The 18,835-nt window shown below is 40.3% G+C and overlaps 1 protein-coding gene across 2 annotated transcripts in view; it reads right to left on the minus strand.

Moving 5' to 3' along the window:
* Positions 1 to 46: 46 nt before the first annotated feature.
* UBA6 (ubiquitin like modifier activating enzyme 6) overlaps positions 47 to 18,835 on the minus strand; it is a 35,676-nt gene continuing 16,887 nt past the window's right edge. For both annotated transcript variants that reach the window (XM_052774091.1, XM_052774082.1), the window contains exons 17-34: positions 18,603 to 18,681; positions 18,323 to 18,403; positions 17,871 to 17,948; positions 16,392 to 16,573; positions 15,696 to 15,801; positions 14,614 to 14,703; positions 14,423 to 14,503; positions 13,676 to 13,804; positions 12,663 to 12,714; positions 11,906 to 11,969; positions 10,939 to 11,008; positions 10,188 to 10,259; positions 8,889 to 9,006; positions 7,761 to 7,954; positions 7,014 to 7,141; positions 4,620 to 4,707; positions 4,150 to 4,244; positions 47 to 1,828 (exon numbers count right to left, since the gene is read on the minus strand). In XM_052774091.1, coding sequence (XP_052630051.1) covers positions 1,693 to 1,828; positions 4,150 to 4,244; positions 4,620 to 4,707; positions 7,014 to 7,141; positions 7,761 to 7,954; positions 8,889 to 9,006; positions 10,188 to 10,259; positions 10,939 to 11,008; positions 11,906 to 11,969; positions 12,663 to 12,714; positions 13,676 to 13,804; positions 14,423 to 14,503; positions 14,614 to 14,703; positions 15,696 to 15,801; positions 16,392 to 16,573; positions 17,871 to 17,948; positions 18,323 to 18,403; positions 18,603 to 18,681 — 1,843 coding nt within the window. In that variant the 3' untranslated portion in view covers positions 47 to 1,692. The remainder of the gene's footprint in view (positions 1,829 to 4,149; positions 4,245 to 4,619; positions 4,708 to 7,013; positions 7,142 to 7,760; positions 7,955 to 8,888; positions 9,007 to 10,187; positions 10,260 to 10,938; positions 11,009 to 11,905; positions 11,970 to 12,662; positions 12,715 to 13,675; positions 13,805 to 14,422; positions 14,504 to 14,613; positions 14,704 to 15,695; positions 15,802 to 16,391; positions 16,574 to 17,870; positions 17,949 to 18,322; positions 18,404 to 18,602; positions 18,682 to 18,835) is intronic.

The raw sequence follows: 18,835 nt of genomic DNA on the forward strand, positions 1-18,835 counted from the left end.
TTCAAAAAGTTTCTCTAAAAGAAGTTCTTAACAAAAAAAAAAAAAGAAATAACTTAGGTAATTAAAAAAGCAGTATTATTAATCTAGAAAATTATATCTATAAACTAGACTGACTGTAAAACTATATATACCTTCCAGAAGATACCCTGCACGTAAGACTAAATCCCAAATATTGGAATAATTGTGTTGATTCCAGCTATTCAGTTCCATACATCTTGGTGTCCAAGTTCCCAGCCTAGTAGCTGTTACTCCTGACTACAACTAACCGAGAAGGGAAAAAAGGAGAGGTAATATTCCTGACCAATAATGTTCATTAAATGTGAAGATATCCCTAAAGCTTAATAAATTATGATCAAGGATAAATAGCTAAGTGGTCAATAGCTTTTGCAACAGCTGAAGGAGATAATGTGCAGTCACAATCTCTAAGGCTTAAACACATTAAAAGGTTTTCTAGTTCATAGGTTTTTATTCTAACCTCACTTCACTCTATCATCATTGGGAGAAAAAAAGAACTACCAGCTCAACTATCCAGTGTTTAAATGACAAAGAAAATAAGGTGGTGTCACAGATGTTTCTGTAACACACCTCTGCCTCACCACAGCAGCGAAGCTAGTCCCTAATTATTTCCAATTAAGCAGATTCTTTATACTTAGATAACCTAGTAACTGACTGATGATAAAAACCTCAGTGTTCAGTGCAACTCAGACTTGTGCTGTGGACAGGCATACAGCATAACCATTTGCTAAAAGGAAATGGTACCAAAAGGAGTAGCTGAGGAAACAGAGTTTGCTATGACAAACGTCCACAGCCATTTGCCTTCTCTTCCTTTAGAAGTCATCATTTGCTACAGTGTTTTTAATTTGGTGAGGGCAGAAAAGCTCAACCACACCAAACATTTTCTTTCTTGCAGACAAAGTTTTATTGTTGAAAGTGTTAACTCAGCTCTCCAATAGGTTTCCACTTTCCCCATATTGCAGTATTCCCCAAAGAACAGCCTTAGTACAAATAATCAACAACTCCAGCTCTCTTGACTCAGGGGAGCTGTAACAATTTACACCTACTCAAGACCTGCCTCCCTATGTTTCCATGTTGAGACTGACATAAGATAGCTGCTCTGACACACAGCATCACTAACTGTTCAGAAGAGAGCATCAACAACACAAAGCAGTTCATCTGCTTTTAAGTGGGAGTTTAAACCTTTTGGATGGATTGAACCTCACATGTAGATGGCAAGAATGAAATTCTTATTTGAGAATTAAGTAACACATGAAATGGATCTGAGATGTTCTTAGAACACCAGGAGTATCATAAAATGGCAGTTTTCCCATTTTTTGCACTCTTCTCTAAGCAGCGCCTAATTTGCACACAAGGACCATTTGTTAGGTTCACCATTCTTCTTGCTTTCTTCAGCTCCCCACAAATTAATACAAATCGTGTCTTTAAGGTAAGGACTGTACTGGACATTCCATCTCATGGAGTGACCAATCCTCCTTTGAGCAAACAGGTTTGAAGAAAATGGGAGCAGATGAAACATAAATCCAGTTTGTCTTCAGTGCAAAGCCACTGATTTTCACCATTCATTTTAATTAAGGCTTCACCAAAAAGAAATATATAGTACCATCTTTAATAGCTGAAAATTAGCTCACTCCTTTCAGAACAAATGGTCCAGGAGTGACTTTTGTGTCTCTACCATCAATTGTCTTCCTGAACAAAGTAGTATCTCACTGGCGGCCCTGGCAAGTCTTCCTCTCCATCAGTCTCTGGAGCAAACGATACTGTCAAATCCACATACTTCTTATCAGCTGATGGTTTCACAAGCTTTTGCATCCTACAAGGAAATGAAGAACAGTTTGTTAACATACCAGAAGGAGGACTGGCAGTGGGAATTCAGGGCCAGACTAGGATGAATTTCACTGCCAGCAATGAAGCCCAACATACTAGAAACCAGATTAAAACGGAGAATAAGCCGCCTTTTAATTTTGACACAAAAGCTGTTTCTCCACCTGAGGTACAGCAAATGGTATCCCATTTTCTTGATAGACTTAGCCTGTTAGTGAGCTATTACATTGTTCGCTAACAAGTGCTCAGTACAAAAGAAAAGAGAAAATGGCCAGTTTCGGATGGGATTCCTCACCGACGTAACTTCTCTTTGGCGTCCTACTGAGGCACAAGGCAAAGTTAGCATTCTGTGCAGGATTTTGGTCAATGAGGAGGAGTAAGTTCTCGGTCTACCAATAAGGGCTGGTTTTAATACATTATTAGGGAGAACCACTCCAGTGCACACACTAGATACACAGCTCTGACAGAAAGTAACTCTACTGGAGTTAAGACTTGTTAAGTCCTTGAATTTTGAAGGCAAATAGCAATGAGAGGGGAAAACAGCCAGGATTTGGGACTTCTTCCTTCATGACCACAGTGTGAGTTTAAACTAGGTAAGCATGTCACGTCTTTGTGTAACGTCCCCCCTTTGCCCTCCGCATTCTCAAAAGCTACAGCTATTGCTTGGAAGTTGCATAATAAAATACTGAAGTAGAAGGCCAATCAACCTCACTTTCATTACATATCTTTGGATGTCTCAAAATTATTTTCTTGCCAACTCAGAACACTAGTTCCTGAGGCCAGCTCAAATGCTAGGAGGCTGGGGGAATACAGTAACTCATTTCTGTTCCTCACAGGTCACTTAAAGGAGGATTTCCCTTCTGCCTATGCTTTAGCATGCAGGTAAAAAAGCTGTTTTCTCCAAAGTACTTGTTCCCTTCCAAGAACACAAAGCATTAGCCTCTTCTCAGGAGAGATACTGAGGTCATATCCATTCGCATGAGGAAGCCCCAAGCTACAGAGCAAGGCAGATAACTATGTCTCTAAAAATTGCTTTTAAGGAGTATGCTACCAGTCAATGCTGTAATTCTGAAATTAAGACAGAGTCTTGCAGTGCTTGTCATATTAAAGCAAGAGAAAGATTTTAAACACCTTAAGAAAAAACAAACACACAAGCAAGACCAGAGTTTGCTGTGCAAATATCTTATAAAGCTTTTGGGACTGTTTGTAACAGAACTCCAAGTTGCTGTAACTACATGGAAAGCTTGAACTGAATCTCAGGGTAGTAAGAAATCCTGATATTCACAAGAAGGCAGCCTCACACCATGCCTTTGACTTCATTACACATCCCACTCATTCAAAATTATTTATAGAGCTGTAGGAAAAGGAATATAAACAACTGCTTTTGAGATAGGCTGTAAATTCACATCTTAGTATGCCAGGCTCTCTAAAGCCAGTGCCATCTTAGAAGCTCTTCTCTCCCTGGAAGTTTGAAGTAGCTTGCCCATAACATATTCTACTTTGCCGGACATTACCTACTGGCAGACCTTTGAAACAGTACTGATCAATGCATCTACTTGATGTAGAAAAGCCTGTGAGCACTGGCCAGCATACACTTCACAGGAGCTGTGAGGAACAAATTTTGAGCTAAAGTAGTTCAATCAACAGACAAGAACTACACCTGGGTGAGATCTGGCTGTCACTTTGCAAAGGCCTATCAGTCAAAAAACAATGCCCTACCCTCACACCCTCCCAAACCTCCAGTGTGTTACACCCCAGTTTCCTGTCAGTGAGTAGCACTGCAAAGCCTTGTGAATGTCTTCATTTTTAAAAAGGGCTAAAGTGAGCTAGAATCTCAAGGAATTACTATGAACTGAACAGACTTCCAGAAATCTCAATCTGCAACCGATACATTAACTCCTTCCCAAATAAGTGTTCTCATTCCTTCAAAGCTAAGTTGCTAAATATCACCATTAGTTTTAAGCCAGTTTAAAAAAAGTTCGATTGGTCTTGTTCTGCTTGAACCAAGGTACTTTCCCCAAAAAAACTTGCTGTCAGACTTCTTTGGGTTTCTCACTCTGGCATTCATCAGCTGGAGTAGCATTTTGCAAGTCTCCTGTCCTCACCACAGAAGTGAATTCACTTTCTCTTTTTTCTTTTTTTTTTTTTTCCAAACGGAAGAAATTACCTTTTTTCTTTCCCAAATATTAATGACTAGCAACCACTTTGATAGAAAACATTGCTGTCAGATACACATCCTTATGATACAACCAGTGAACATAATTTGTACGTGCAGTGGCACCCCTCAATCCATTTTCCAGTTATACTTACGTCAGCTTTAATCTTTTAATATGACCTGGCATCACAGGAACATAAAGCATTTTGACTCCCTGTACAACCATAGTTGGTTCAATTCCATATTTCTCCTGGAATTCACAAATTAAAAATTATTAAAGGACTAGGACAGCTACACAAACCAGCAGATACTACTACTGCTAATGCTACAACTAATTATTCAAAACCATAGGGTCCCAACCAGAAAACTTGCTAATGCATGGATGTTGACAGAAGTTTCATTAAGATACATTTGAGCCAATCAAATTAACAAAGAATTTGAAAATAGGCTTGGACGCATTTACTTAAAGACATTCCCATTGACATTAATTCTTCCTAGAATTACTCTGGTTTTAACAATAACTTGATAAAAGAAAAAAAACCAAACCAAAAAAACCCCCAAACGAACAACCCAAAACAAGAAAACCCTTTCCTCTCATCTTGTATTAGCCCAGTAGATAACTTACTCTGACCGCATTTATGAAGTCCAACAGAGTAAAATCCTCTTTGCCATAAATTGTCCACCTATCCCAGATTGTAAATGATATCCCATTTCTGTTTTAAAAGGAGAAAGATTGGTTGTTACTTTAGAACGTAAACTCAGGCACTTCCTTTAAACATGTATTGAAGAACTGCTGTCTTCTAGCAACTTGCTGTTTTATCTTGAGCAAAAATCTCTTCCCTCTCTACTGCCATTTCTCCAGCCCTTTGACCTGGCTAAAGCACAAGACACAGTAAGAACTCTGAGTAAACATGGTATCTGGCAATGAACTTACTGAGTTTTCAGACCTACTGTATTGGGTTTGTGTGGCAACGTTTTGGTAGCAGGGGGCTACAGGGGTGGCTTCTGTGAGAAGCTGCTAGAAGCTTCCCCTATATCCGATAGAGCCAATGCCAGCCGGCTCCAAGACAGACCCGCCACTGGCCAAGGCCAAGCCCATCAGCCATAGTGGTAGTGCCTTTGTGATAACATATTTAAGAAAGGGAAAAAAAAAAAGTTGCGACGGGCACAGAAACTGCAGCCGGGAGAAAGGAGTGAGAACATGTAAGAGCAACAACTCTGCAGACCCCAAGGTCAGTGAAGAAGGAAGGGAGGAGGTGCTCCAGGCACCGGAGCAGAGATTCCCCTGCAGCCTGTGGTGAAGACCATGGTGAGGCAGGCTGTCCCCCTGCAGCCCATGGAGGTCCACGGTGGAGCAGATATCCACCTGCCGCCCATGGAGGACCCCACGCCGGACCAGGTGGGTGCCCAAAGGAGGCTGTGACCCCGTGGGAAGCCCACGCTGGAGCAGGCTCCTGGCAGGACCTGCAGACCTGTGGAGAGAGAAGCCCACACTGGAGCAGGTTTTCTGGCAAGACTTGTGACGCCACGGGGGACCCATGCTGGAGCAGTCTGCTACAGAAGGACTGCACGCTGTGGAAGGGACCCACACTGGAGCAGTTCGTGAAGAACTGCAGCCCGTGGGAAGGACCCATGTTGGAGAAGTTTGTGGAGGACTGTCTCCTGTGGGAGGGACCCCACGCTGGAGCAGGGGAAGAGTGTGAGGAGTCCTGCCCCTGAGGAGGAAGGATCGGCAGAGACAACGTGTGATGAACTGACCCCAACCCCCATTCCCCGTCCCCCTGCACCGCTGAGGGGAGGAGGTAGAGAATCCAGGAGTGAAGCTGTGCCTGGGAAGAAGGGAGGGGTGGGGGGGAAGGTGTTTTAAGATTTGGTTTTATTTCTCATTACCCTACTCTGGTTGATTGGCAATAAATTAAGTTAATTTTCCCTAAGTCAAGTCTGTTTTGCCCGTGATGGTAATTGGCTGAATGATCTCTCCCTGTCCTTATCTTGACCCACGAGCCGTTTGTTATATTTTCTCTCCCCTGTCCAGCTGAGGTGGGGAGTGATAGAGCAGCTTTGGTGGGCACCCAGCCTCCAGCCAGGGTCAACCCACCACAGTCTTTCTTGGTGCTGAAACCTGGGAACGTGAGGAATTCGAGATAAGGATAGTAACTGAGAGAGGTAACAGGCAAAACACGGACTAAACACAGCTAGAGAGTGGAGAGCTGCATGACTGTGGGGAATTTATGTTGTTGTAACTGTGGTGAAGGGATGAGGGGTGAATTGTGCGTAAATTGTCCACTTTGTCAGTGTTGTGATGATGTTATTTTGATTTTGGTGTGGAGAATTCTTTTTTGTTGATGTGAGTGAAGTTTGTGAAAACTGTGAAGATTGTGTGATGAATGTACATTTTAATGATAATTCTTAACTATGTGATGCACAGAGGTGAGGGGTGGAAGGCCCTACTGAAAAACAGCTCTTGTATTGACTAAGACGCAGAAGTGTGTCCAGTCTGTGCAGACAGGATGTTTATTAATAACCATGCCGCACATCTAACTCATCTAGTTTTTTAAAGACTCGCTAGCAACAGCTTCCACTGAAAACAAAACTAAGCCTTTAAAACCACTATTTTTAAAATTAGGACAGAAGAGTGTCTGTCTGTGTGCTCTATTTTCCAAACAGGAAGTTCTTGAGCAATGCATTATGGGACACCCTTGGCAGTACTAAGAATATCACACCTTTAGCAGTATGTACTAAATGGATAATAGAAGTTTGATAGCAAGCACTAAGTGATTCACGATTTTCCAAGTTTAAAGAACAACAAAAAAATAACCTTGAATATCTATAACATTTAACTGGAATATGACCATGAACTGTGGTTCCATCATAGTTCTGCTATGCAAGCACATAAGGCCTTCATCTGATTATCTGGATTTAATAACTGTACAAACTTTACGCTTGTAATGGCTCACCAAGTTCTAAGCATCAATTACCACATTTCCAAATACCACCCTTCTGCCATTGTCCCTCCTACCTGATTTCAGTTCTTCTTACTTCAGCAGTTTCTGTAAAGACCATTATGGGAATGGCTAGGTTCAGAAAACAGTTCTTGTATGCATCAGCTGGGTAGCCACCCACAACTTTGATAAGTTCCAGTGCAACCTGCAGTAAATAAGAATCCCATACTTCCATGTTATCAACACTGGTCTAGTTAAGAGGCCAGCAACTACAGACTTAAGTTGTTAACGAGATCAGCCTTTGTCCAATTGGCAGAGTAAATCACATCTGGAAATGCAACCCAATATGCCACAGAAATAAATTCTGTTGCTGCTAATGGAAATATTTAAAATGTTCAAATGTGTTCCTAGTGTAAGGCTCTTCCAAAATTGTTGAATTCAAGACACTTCCACAAAGCATGCAGTTCTGTTGCAATGCATGGATGTGAATTACTACAGAACAGATCCTTTCCACTCTTGGCCATGGCACTCTGATGGAAGTTAGTATTAACTGCAGAAAACAAACCAAAATGCTGATCTCCAACTCCTCTTTCTGGCCAGCAAATTAGAAATAAAAGCACCAAGGGCTTACCACAACTAGAACCAAGAGTGACCTTTTGTATTGGTACATGAGAAAAAAAGATTATTAAGTTTGAAAGAAACCCATTTCTTTAATGAGGCTCTGTCAGGGTAGTGTTAATCAATATCCAGACAACAGTGGTTTTAGGCAAGGAACAGTAAGAGAAAGAAATATACATTTTAAGCATTTTTAAAAGCATACTCACCAGCCCTGATACGGCAGCAGTAGCTGTTGCAATTGCAGGAATAATCTTTCCAGCAATGCGCTTTGTTTTGAACCGATCTGCTGGTTCAATGTTGTACATCTTGGCTCGCAAGTTTGATGCTGCTGTTATGAAATCTATATGCCCATTACTATCATCATCTTTTTCAAAGGAGATGGGCTTCATTTGCAAGTCATCTGCTTATGGAAAAAAAAAAGGGGGGGAAGCAAAAATTATTATTAGAAAACTGAAGATACCCTAAACATAAGTTATAGTGAACTAGAACCTTAACAAATTAAAAATTTCACATTCTGGAGCTTGGTGCCTTACTTACAACTTGCTTTCCCATGCTAGAAGCAGAAATGCCCCTACCAATACCAGTTGTTAAAAGTGAGTAATGAAATAAATATCAGCAGAGCTCTGTAATTTCATTCTCCTTGCAACACCAGGAATAGATTGTGACAGTCCTACAGACATTTCTTATACACCCCACCTCGCTATAGCTCCATCATGTGAGAATTCCCTCTATAAGATTTATCTGTAACCATTTCACTATGGACTCAGTAGCATGGGAGACAGAGGTTAGGGTTTTCTCCCCTGTGTTTACGGGCTAAAAAAATGCATGCATGTAGCTGTTACCCAATGACCTCTTCATGTGGCCAGGCACAAAAATGGGATCCGAGCATCCTCATTTTAACATATCTAGAAGATGCTGAAGACGACTCTTAACAGCCTTCACAATTTAGGGTAATTTCAGATTGATTCCTGTAAGTAGTAACTCTCAACCTTCTCATACAAGAATCACTTTAAGTCCATCTGGGATCTAGTCAGCACCCCCTCCCTCCTTAGAGTTCAATTCCCTGCTGCCTGCTTGCTGTCATCAGGGTTGTACTTACATGCAAGTATAGCAGAGAAACCTAAAACTTGCAGCAATCTCAGAAATACAGAAGCATAGGGTAACATCACGCAATAAGGACAGTTATCTGCATGGCACTTCAGAAAGCTTCAGATATCAGCTATCTGCTTCTTGCAGAATTACGGAACTGCTTTATCCAAAGACCTGAATGTCATACTACCGGCAGTGCAACTGCAAAATGTTACTAAGCTATGAAGCTAGCTTGCACTACTCACTTTCCAGAGCTTCATTGGATACTATAGACTTCTCCAGCTGGAAAATAGCATTTCTTTCATCCTCACTGCTGACTGGAATATGATCTGGTTTTCTTGCAGTTTCATCAGTCTGTACAACCTGCAAGTGTGTGCAGTGCTTGAGTAATAAGATACATGAACTTTGTACAGTGCAAGCGTGAAGTGTACTAGATTTCCCGTCTTCCCTCCCCAGTTCAAGAGAGACAGACTCACTGCAGCAAGTCCAGTCAAGGGCCACAAAGATCATTAAAGGACTGGAGCATCTCTTTTATGAGGTGAAGCTGAAAGAGCTGGGATGGTTCAGCCTGCAGAAGAGAATGCTCAGTGGGATCTTATCAATGTGAATAAATATCTGATGGGGGGAAAGTACAGAAGGCAGAGCCAGACTCTTTTCACTGGTGCTTGGTGACAGAAAAGGGGGTATGGGCACAAATTGAAGTGCACAGAATTCCATAAGAACATGTGAAAATACTTTAAAGAAAAAAAACAAAAAAAACCAACCAAAACTGTGAAGATGGTTGAACACTGGCATAGGTAGAGAGGCTGTGGAGCCTCCATCTTCAGACATATTCAAAACCCAATGGGACACAGTCCTTAACGACCTGCTCTAGCTGCCCCTGCTTGCGCAAGGGGATTGGACTAGGCAGTCTCCAGAGGTCCCTTCCAAGCTCAACCATTCTATGATTCCAAGTCAAAATACCGGTTTTGTCTCATGAGGCAAGCATTCATGAGACAAGTGTTAACACTGGGCAAGAAAATATGAAAACACCCTGGAATATTTGCTAATTTTAAATGATGACAAATGCTAGCCACTGCACAATAACACTTAAGCTGTTTTGAAGTTCACACTTCAAAAATAAACATAAAAGTAATGACAATTCCTTTATATTACCTAGAAAGAAGTAACAAATAGACACTAGTCTTGCATTGCTTTAAAGTTGCTTGTAAGTAAAATTTTACTATTTTTATTAAAATAGTATAGGCTCATATAAACTTAAAAAAGCTTGCAGACTTGCAATCACACTCATGCATGGAAAACAATGCTAGAACAAATCATTTGCAAAAGGCAAAAAACCCCCACGTCTTGCATTTAGCATCTGGTACCTAGATAGCTTAGCTGTATCAAGTTAAAGCAGTCCTGTATGAAACACTCTTGTTTCCCCAAAACACATTTTAATTTGTGTTTATTTCTCATCAACTTCAATGCAAGAAGTAGTTGGAGATGTGGGATAGTGCTTGTGGATTTTTTTTTTTTTTCTTTAAACTAAATATCACACTTACTTTGTTTGAAGGTCTGAACTCTGGTACCTTCACAGCTGAAATAATCTTCAAAATAGTTTCCTCTGACAAATCCTATTATGGTTTTGAAGAAAAATAATTTACATTCGCATCAACTCAAAAAGGCCCCCACAAAAAGATTGTACGTCCAGTAGCATTTCAAAGAATACCAAAACCAAAAAATCCCACAAATATTCAACGATGTTTCAGTGAAACATCATCACTGAAACACCAAGTGACATTTCAGTTGCCACAGTGAACCAGAGTGGTGTGAAGTGCCTAGCACTTGAAAACTGAACAAACTGAAGTGTAAACATGACTTAGAGGAAGATCCAATTAGAAAAGAAAAAGGGTAACAAGAAAAACAAAGGATAAGCAACACAGAGGCTGTGAGTAGCAAAAAATAAAACTCCCAGACCATAGCTAAGACACTTAATTAAACAAATGCCTTAAAGAGATCTTCTTTCAGTTCAGTTATTATATTGCGCAGGAAATAGGTCCATCAAAATAAGAATTCCTGAGTTCAGTGCTTACTGAAAATACCCAGTACACCTGCTCATTTCTTCTCCAGGTTAGGGATTTAAATAAAGAAGACTAAATGTAAGCAGTTGCTGAACAGCCAGTGCTGAAGGATAGACTACTTTCAGAATCACTTTAATCAGTTCCTGGAAAGAACTGGCAGCTGGACATCTGGCCAAAACTGAACAGGTACATCCAAGTTATGCGATGGGAACACTGTTGCAGTATGGATTACCTTTTCTGTGAAAGGAACACAGTACACTGTTGCAAAGAGTTTTGCTGCGCTCACGATGAAACCATAGTGCCTGAAGAAAAGAGGAAGATAATAATTTTTGTTTGGTTGGTTTTTTTACTTCAGTTGCCCAGAGGTTTGCAATTATATTCAAAGAAGTCTTGAAAACACACACAGAGAAACAGAATTTCCACCCTTCAGCGCACACAGTACAAAATAGATGACAGATTTTGAGGGACTCGGAAGTCCTCCCCAGAACTAAGCAAACTTTGATCAGAGAAGAGTTACTTAATGAAAACCATATTTCCTTAACTTCTGCAGTCAAGAAAACAACTACAAATGCTCACATGACATCAATATGACAATAAAAAGCTTCATCTCAGAAATACTTTGATATTTCCTATGATCTCAGTTTTCACCCAAACTAAAAATGGCAATCCAGACAGTTTCTCAAAGCAGGTGTAGATATGCAGCAGATAAAGGCTTTTCAATCCTTCAACTACATCAGTTTTTTTAAATTATCTGTAATACCCAAGCCATCTAGATCAGACCCAAATTGTGATCAAGAAGAAAAGGGGTCTCTCCACTAGGTCATTTTAGGTAGTCAATTTAATTTGGCACATCCTGCATTTCATGATGTGGGCCAATGGGGGCAGGAGAGTATGACAGCAACAACTCAGTAATTTTGTAGTCACACAATAAATGAAATGGGTTGTTCTAAGCCATTTCACATTAAACGTTGTCAGAACTTCCCACAGCACCCTCCAATCCCATGTCAGTGAAAGTTAAATTACCTGCAGTGAAAGTATGAGACAGCTCATCGAATCTGCCACAGCATAAGACTATGCACTAGTACCTATCAAGTACCAGTCCAGCTTCTACTGCAACAAAGTCACTGCCTTGCACTTTCTGCTGTAGGGTGAGTTTTATAGGATGCTATAAAATACACCAGTGACAATACCATACTTACAAAGGATCATTACATTCAAACTTCACTGGGAAAGGTGGCCTCTTTGGTGATTGCCAAAACAAACCTGGTAAGAATACATACTTAGGATGAAATCCTAAGGAATCAGGAACAGCAATGCATGGCGTATGCCATGAATTCACAACAGCATGAAGAGACTGTCGTGGTTTAACCCCAGCCAGCAACTAAACACCACGCAGCTGCTCACTCACTCCCCCCCCACCCAGTGGGATGGGGGAGAAAATCGGGAAAAGAAGCAAAACCCGTGGGTTGAGATAAGAACAGTTTAATAGAACAGAAAAGAAGAAACTAATAATGACAATGATAACACTAATAAAATGACAACAGCAATAATGAAAGGATTGGAATGTACAAATGATGCGCAGTGCAATTGCTCACCACCCGCCGACCGACACCCAGCCAGTCCCCCGAGCGGCGATTCCCCACCCCCCCACTTCCCCGTTCCTATACTGAATGGGACGTCACATGGTATGGAATACACCGTTGGCCAGTTTGGGTCAGGTGCCCTGGCTGTGTCCTGTGCCAACTTCTTGTGCCCCTCCAGCTTTCTCGCTGGCTGGGCATGAGAAGCTGAAAAATCCTTGACTTTAGTCTAAACACTACTGAGCAACAACTGAAAACATCAGTGTGTTATCAACATTCTTCACATACTGAACTCAAAACATAGCACTGTACCAGCTACTAGGAAGACAGTTAACTCTATCCCAGCTGAAACCAGGACAGGGACATTTGTACTTACTTCCATCTTTTAATCGTGTATCAAGAGGAAATGAATGAAGGAGCTGAAGAGCCTAGAGGAAAAGCCAGAGTAGCTTTAGTAATTTGCCATATACAGATTGACATGACCACAATAAATCAAGCCTTCTTTTTAGTAATGATGTGAAATCTTGATACAGCTTTTAAGACACTCCAATACATAGTTGAAGTAATTTAAAGAGTTAAGAAACTCTAAGACGCCCATACCAAGTTGGAGAGCTTTAAGACACAAGTACTACTAGACAGAGTGACTTGCCCATTCATTCACAGGACAAAGATGACAATGTCACTTGATCCGTCCAAAGTCCAAGCAAGACACTTAATCCAGTAAGTACAGAGTTCCCCCCATCCTGTTGTCACTTTAGGATTCCCGCATATCGATTCACAATTGGGAATGCAGTGTTTTCTCAATGTGACGACTACCACCATGGCTTCCATACACACATATATGGTATGTTTATTAATACACAACATCATGATCACGTCTTTCCTACAAAATTACACACACGTTAAGCAACACTGTGGACCAGATTCTCAGACTGACTGACTCTTATTTCAGCCAACCTTTCTGTGACATCTTTGAGAAAATCAGGGATATGGAGATGAGTTCAGCAACAAAAGTTTAGTGGGGGAAACAAAGAGCCACTACCCTTTAGTAAAAGACATCTGACTAATGACTAGATTAGTCACTAATGATTAGACTAAGACTAATCCTGCTGCTCTGGAAAAACACAATACCTAATCAGCTGGAAAAATGCCAAGAAAATGGCATGGAGACTACTGAACAGAGCCACTAAGAGTGAGTTAATAAACCAGACTTAAAAGCATTACAGTAGAAAGAAGAAGGGATGCAGCATTTTTAAGTTTCAATTATGCTTCATTATTTATGAAGAGATGGAAGTGAGTGCAAAGACTTGGACACCTACTTATTAGGGCTACCAAGTTTTCTAAAATCCTCATCAGTCTAGCGCCACCTCTTTTCCAGGTCTTACCTACCTTATGACTAAAATACTTCTCAAATTTTACTCTTGCTAGTTCCACACATTGAGTCCAACTTCGGGGTCTTCTACTGAGTGTTTTAATAACATGAAAACAGCCTTCTAAGCTCTCCCCTGATTTTATTCTCTAGATAGAGAAGGAAATATGAAAGTGTTAAAACAGACAAGATTCCTCCCAATCCAGTCAAACAGTAAATATGTTTTTAGTAAGTTATAGGCAAAAGGAAACAGAAGGTCATTTTGTGAAATATTGTCCTTTATGTGATCCTCTCCACTGGGTTTTTCCCCAGGTGCTGTGGTCTACTTGATTTACTTCCACCCAGCCCTATGGACCAAAGGCCATTGTAGACTCACAAGAAAAGATACTAAGCAACTGAGTCTAATTTATTATATAGTTGAATTCACTTGAAACTAAGCCTTCCCTTCATTTTTCCCAGCTGGTTGCACATCAGTGTGACATCTACTATATACTTACTAGCAGTGCCTCAGTATTTCTGATATTTCTACAACATGTACAGAGCACCCACGAGCTAGAGAAGCAGCCCACACATGAGACTTTGGCTCTTATAGACACACCAGAAATACTGTTCCCATGAAAGATCAGCTAATGACTTGGCCAAAGAAGTCTTCAGGTTTTTCTGAATAAAGTCAGAAAATAATCCAAATCTCACTGAACTTGAACAGAAACAAAATCCATAAAGCATTAGTTTAAACCCTGTATTTTACCCTGGTAACATTCCCTTACCTGTAAAACTTCTTCTGCAGACGGATAGGTTTGCCAGAATTTGTTAAACAATGAAGGCTTATGAGAAAAGGAACTTTCAAACTAGAAAATAAAAAGAACAAATATGGCATTTTGCAAGAAGTATATCAGATCCCCCACCTTTCCAAATATACATTAAGTTATGCTGAGTGCCAGTAAGCTTATTCCCTTACCTTATCTCTTGCCCACTGTATCGTATGCTCAATGGCAGCTGGGAAAGACTTCAAGGTGCAAAAAGGTATTTCTTCTTCTGGTGGATCTCGCTGTAATTAAGGAGAGTTGCGTGTAAATTCAGGCCTATTAAAGTTTATTGCTAATAATAGCACCAAGAATTTCTAGACTATATAAGTTTAAAACTCCACTATTATAAAATACAAGGTGGCTTATTTATGCTTAGAACAAAATTTGTTTTATGAACGCTAACGTATCACTTCCTGTTTATAAAGAATAGGCTAAACTCAACACTGGAAAGCAAAATTGAGCTCTGAAACACAAACAACGGAAGAAATGGCCAGCCGGCTTTTCCAAGATGTGCAGTTCACATTCACATACACTCTCAACATGAAATACACCCTTTCACTCAAGGCCAGAAAGACTTCTTTCTTTGTGGATCCTAGCCAGACCGTTAGGATGCTCAAATTCCTGTCTCTGTGTCCACCATTTCAAGGTGTTCTCAACCAGCTAATTTCTACCTTGTAAAGGCAGATTCATTTCTCCCTTCCCCATTCAAATGGAACTGTTATGTATGCTTGTAGAAACCGTCAGACTAATTCCTACTACAGAGGCTTGTGTTTCTCCTGCCTGCCTGTAGAGGTGATATTCACCAAGAACAGAATTAGCAGGCAGAAAGCAGTTCTAAGGAAGAAACCCACAAATACAAAACCAGTTTGCAATACCATTGTGGGACTAGATTCTTATTTAGAAGGGAGTTTTCAAGGGAAAAAGAAGGAAGTCCGTCCCTTGGAAGTGCTTCAGAATTAGGACTTTTTCCAAAACTTGTGCTTCATGATTCATATAGTAGTTGCTTTTAATTATTGGCCTAGGTGCAGTCATCAGCTAGGTAGCAGACATGACATCTCCAGTCTGCTCAAATTTTATTCCCTGTTGAGCTTTTCTTCTGAAACCAAGGAAGTAATTATTTCCTAATAGTACTCAAATAGGCCACTTATTTTAGACAGATACAGAAAGGAATAAAGAAACGGAATGCATTATGGAACTAGCTACAGAAGGTAAGCAATGGTCTTAAAACACTTACATGACTATTATAGGACTCTGTCAGATGGGGCACAATAACTTCCGTGTGTCCTTTCGTTCCCATAGTTCCAGAGTCTATAAGAGGACGCAGGTTTGCTACACAACGACTGACATGGAAAGACACAGACTATCAGAATACAGCGTAATCACTACACTCTTGCCTTGCAGACATTACCGGAGTGTAACCAGAATTGACTCTAGGCACTTTCAGAAGAGTGGAAGGCTTACACCAAACTCAGGAAAAGAAGAAACTAAGTAAGAGGAGCTATTTCCAGTTAGATCAGGATACCATAAACGTGAGCCTACCTGGACTAGGAGCATTAGTAATTCTTTTTAAACATAAACGTCCCTACTTATCAATTTAAATACATATTCTTATGCATAAATAATTCAAACTTAAGACTACCATAATATTCTCCCCCTCATGAGACCTTAACAGCTATTAATTTCCAAGAACTCACTCCAAGGTTCTCTGCCATGTGAACAGTAGCAGCCACACAACTGCAGAGGTGGTTTCCACCATGAGTAAAAACCCCTTCCTCCCCCCAGGCAGCATCTCTATAAAAAAAGCAAGATAAATCTGAGCAATTTGCTGTCAGATCTTATAAGCAGCTGTAGATCAGGAGGATTAAGAATAGGAAAGCAGAGTTCACATAAGAACGTGAAAAGCAGCCCTCACTTCCTTTCCACAACCTACCTATCAATGTATCTCCTTGCCTCAACATTGTCCAAAGCGGTCACAATCACATCTTGCTTGGTATAGAATTCATCACTGTAAGTGTTCTCAGTGGCTGGACAAACTTTATTAATATATGAGTCAATCTTTAAGTAAGGATTGATGTTCAGAGTTGCTTCTGCTGCAGTATAGCTTTTCGGTTTCTGAAACATGTATCAACAATATTCAGATAAAGAACATCTGGGACACAGAATTATCGATGATGACTTCATTTGCTGATCAGACAATTCACCGACAGAAGTGTTAGCATGCAAAACATACAATAAAGGAAATTCTTTAATCATATACCTCCCTCACTAATAAATATCTTATTAATCTAGGTTTATTTTCAGTTTTATTTAAAGTAGTGCATCAGAGACCACAAGGCGTAAGTGCTTAAATGGTGCAGCAGAAGTGTATCGAGTAACTGAAACTGATGCCACGTGCTGCCTCTCATGCTCTCAAAATGCCATAAGAAAGGAGCAGTTCATGACTGTCAAGAAGATAAACCCATTAGTTATTGTGACTGTGTCTATGCAGCATAGACACCAAACACCTGTGAATAATCATACTACTGCAAGGCCCTCCACACAAAGCCAATTTCAGAAGCTAAACTGAAATAGAGTTCTTAACCTACCTGACACTTCCAGCCATACTACATTCAATTATCTAGAGATCAGCACTTAGAACAGAGGAACTCAAGACAGTGTGGCTTCTGAAAGCTTGCAGAGTTCACCTTCCATTTATCTATCCATCCAAAATGTAATCTGTTCACAGATTTGCTAGACATAAACAGGAGGCAGAAAATTCAGCTGCTGGGTTTTGGGCAGGGGAATCCCTTTTCCCCATTGCTGTCAAGATCTGAGCCACCTTTTTTATTTTGTGCTGTGTTTGCAAGTACAGGGATAGTCTCTCTGCATCTAAGGAATTAACCGTTTCTGTATCATGTATTTACTGAATATACATCTGTTTTTTTGCCAGGCTATTTACCAGCTTAATGAAGACTGAATTAACTCAGAAGATAGCAACTTTGGTCAAGTGCCATTAGCAGTAGCGCTTCTATTGAAAACACTTTTGCCAGTGCTGTCTATATTTTGTTGTTTCGTTTTATTCTCCCTGAATTTCAATGGTACAATAAAGCATTTCTGGCATATTAACCCATGGCAGCTTCTTATGCAACACAGCATTCCTCATCCGATTCTCAACTTCGAGATATTTCGCAAGTCAAAGACACCAATACAAATTAAGATCACATTAGCCAATGTTACTCAACTGATAATAGTGGTAAGTGGGATGGCAACACAGTTCTAGGTTTTGTTTTAAAAGATACTGGATTTCCTTAAAGACTTTAAGTCTTTTGTGGACAGAAGTACATACGCTCACAAGTTCAGCTCTCAGTGGGGACACAAGACAAGGAAACAGAACAGTAGTCCAGAAAGTTTACTGAACAAGAAAGCCTACCTGTATGTGATGAGGTCGGAAAAGAAACTGCCTGTTCAAGTTGGATTTCTCTATCAAGTCTGGATCTGTAATTGTAACCTAAGTCAGAAGGGGCAAAAGCAACAGCTGAAGTTACAATTTAAGTATAGCACTGAGCAATAATCTTGATAAAATCTCTACAGAAACTTGCCAAAACAAAGCACTCTTGTTGGCATCCACTGTAGCTAACAGCTCTGCCTATACTGACTGATTAAATTTTGTTTTAAAATCAAAATACAGCAAGACTGCTCTAAGTGTGTTCTGCTTCTAATTGCACACTACTTCCATGCTATGCTGAGGCCATTTTACCCTCTGTGCAGACATCAACCTGAAATAAGGCTTAGACTTTCAACATTTTAAAGTAGACTAATTATTTCATTATTTCTTGTCACATTACTTTTTAATAAGCAAAGTGAGGTTAACAGGTGACTTACCAATCCTTTGTCTTGCCCAGTACCGACACCAAGAAGTGCAAAGTTTTTTAGCATTTCACAGCCTATAGCTCCACAGCCAACCTAAAGAAAATGACATTTTTAGAGTCAGAAAAGTAAGTGAAAACCACAAAGACAAGTATAATAGACAAGTCCCGTTACAATTTTGGACCATTTATTCTGCAGTGGCACATGTCATCAGGGCTGCTTTCATTATTTTGAAGACAGTGGATGTTAGCTGTATCGACGAAGCACTTGCAAAAAGTGTGTCAGTCATACTCACCAAGAAAACATTCAAATCATGCAGCTTCTGGCACAGAGAGTCTCCAATACAAGCCCTCAGGGCATCATACCTATCTCCCCTATGCAGGCACCGGGGACAAAACCAGAAGACTAGTAAGTTGCCATTTATCACGGTAATATCATTGATACCAAACTGCACTTTGACATGAACAAAGAAAATCAGACCAAGTCCCCTATAATTCCTATTCCTCCCATGTTCAAATAGGACACACA

This window comes from Harpia harpyja, chromosome 2 (genome assembly GCF_026419915.1).
Source record: "Harpia harpyja isolate bHarHar1 chromosome 2, bHarHar1 primary haplotype, whole genome shotgun sequence".
NCBI classification, from domain to species: Eukaryota; Metazoa; Chordata; class Aves; order Accipitriformes; family Accipitridae; genus Harpia; species Harpia harpyja.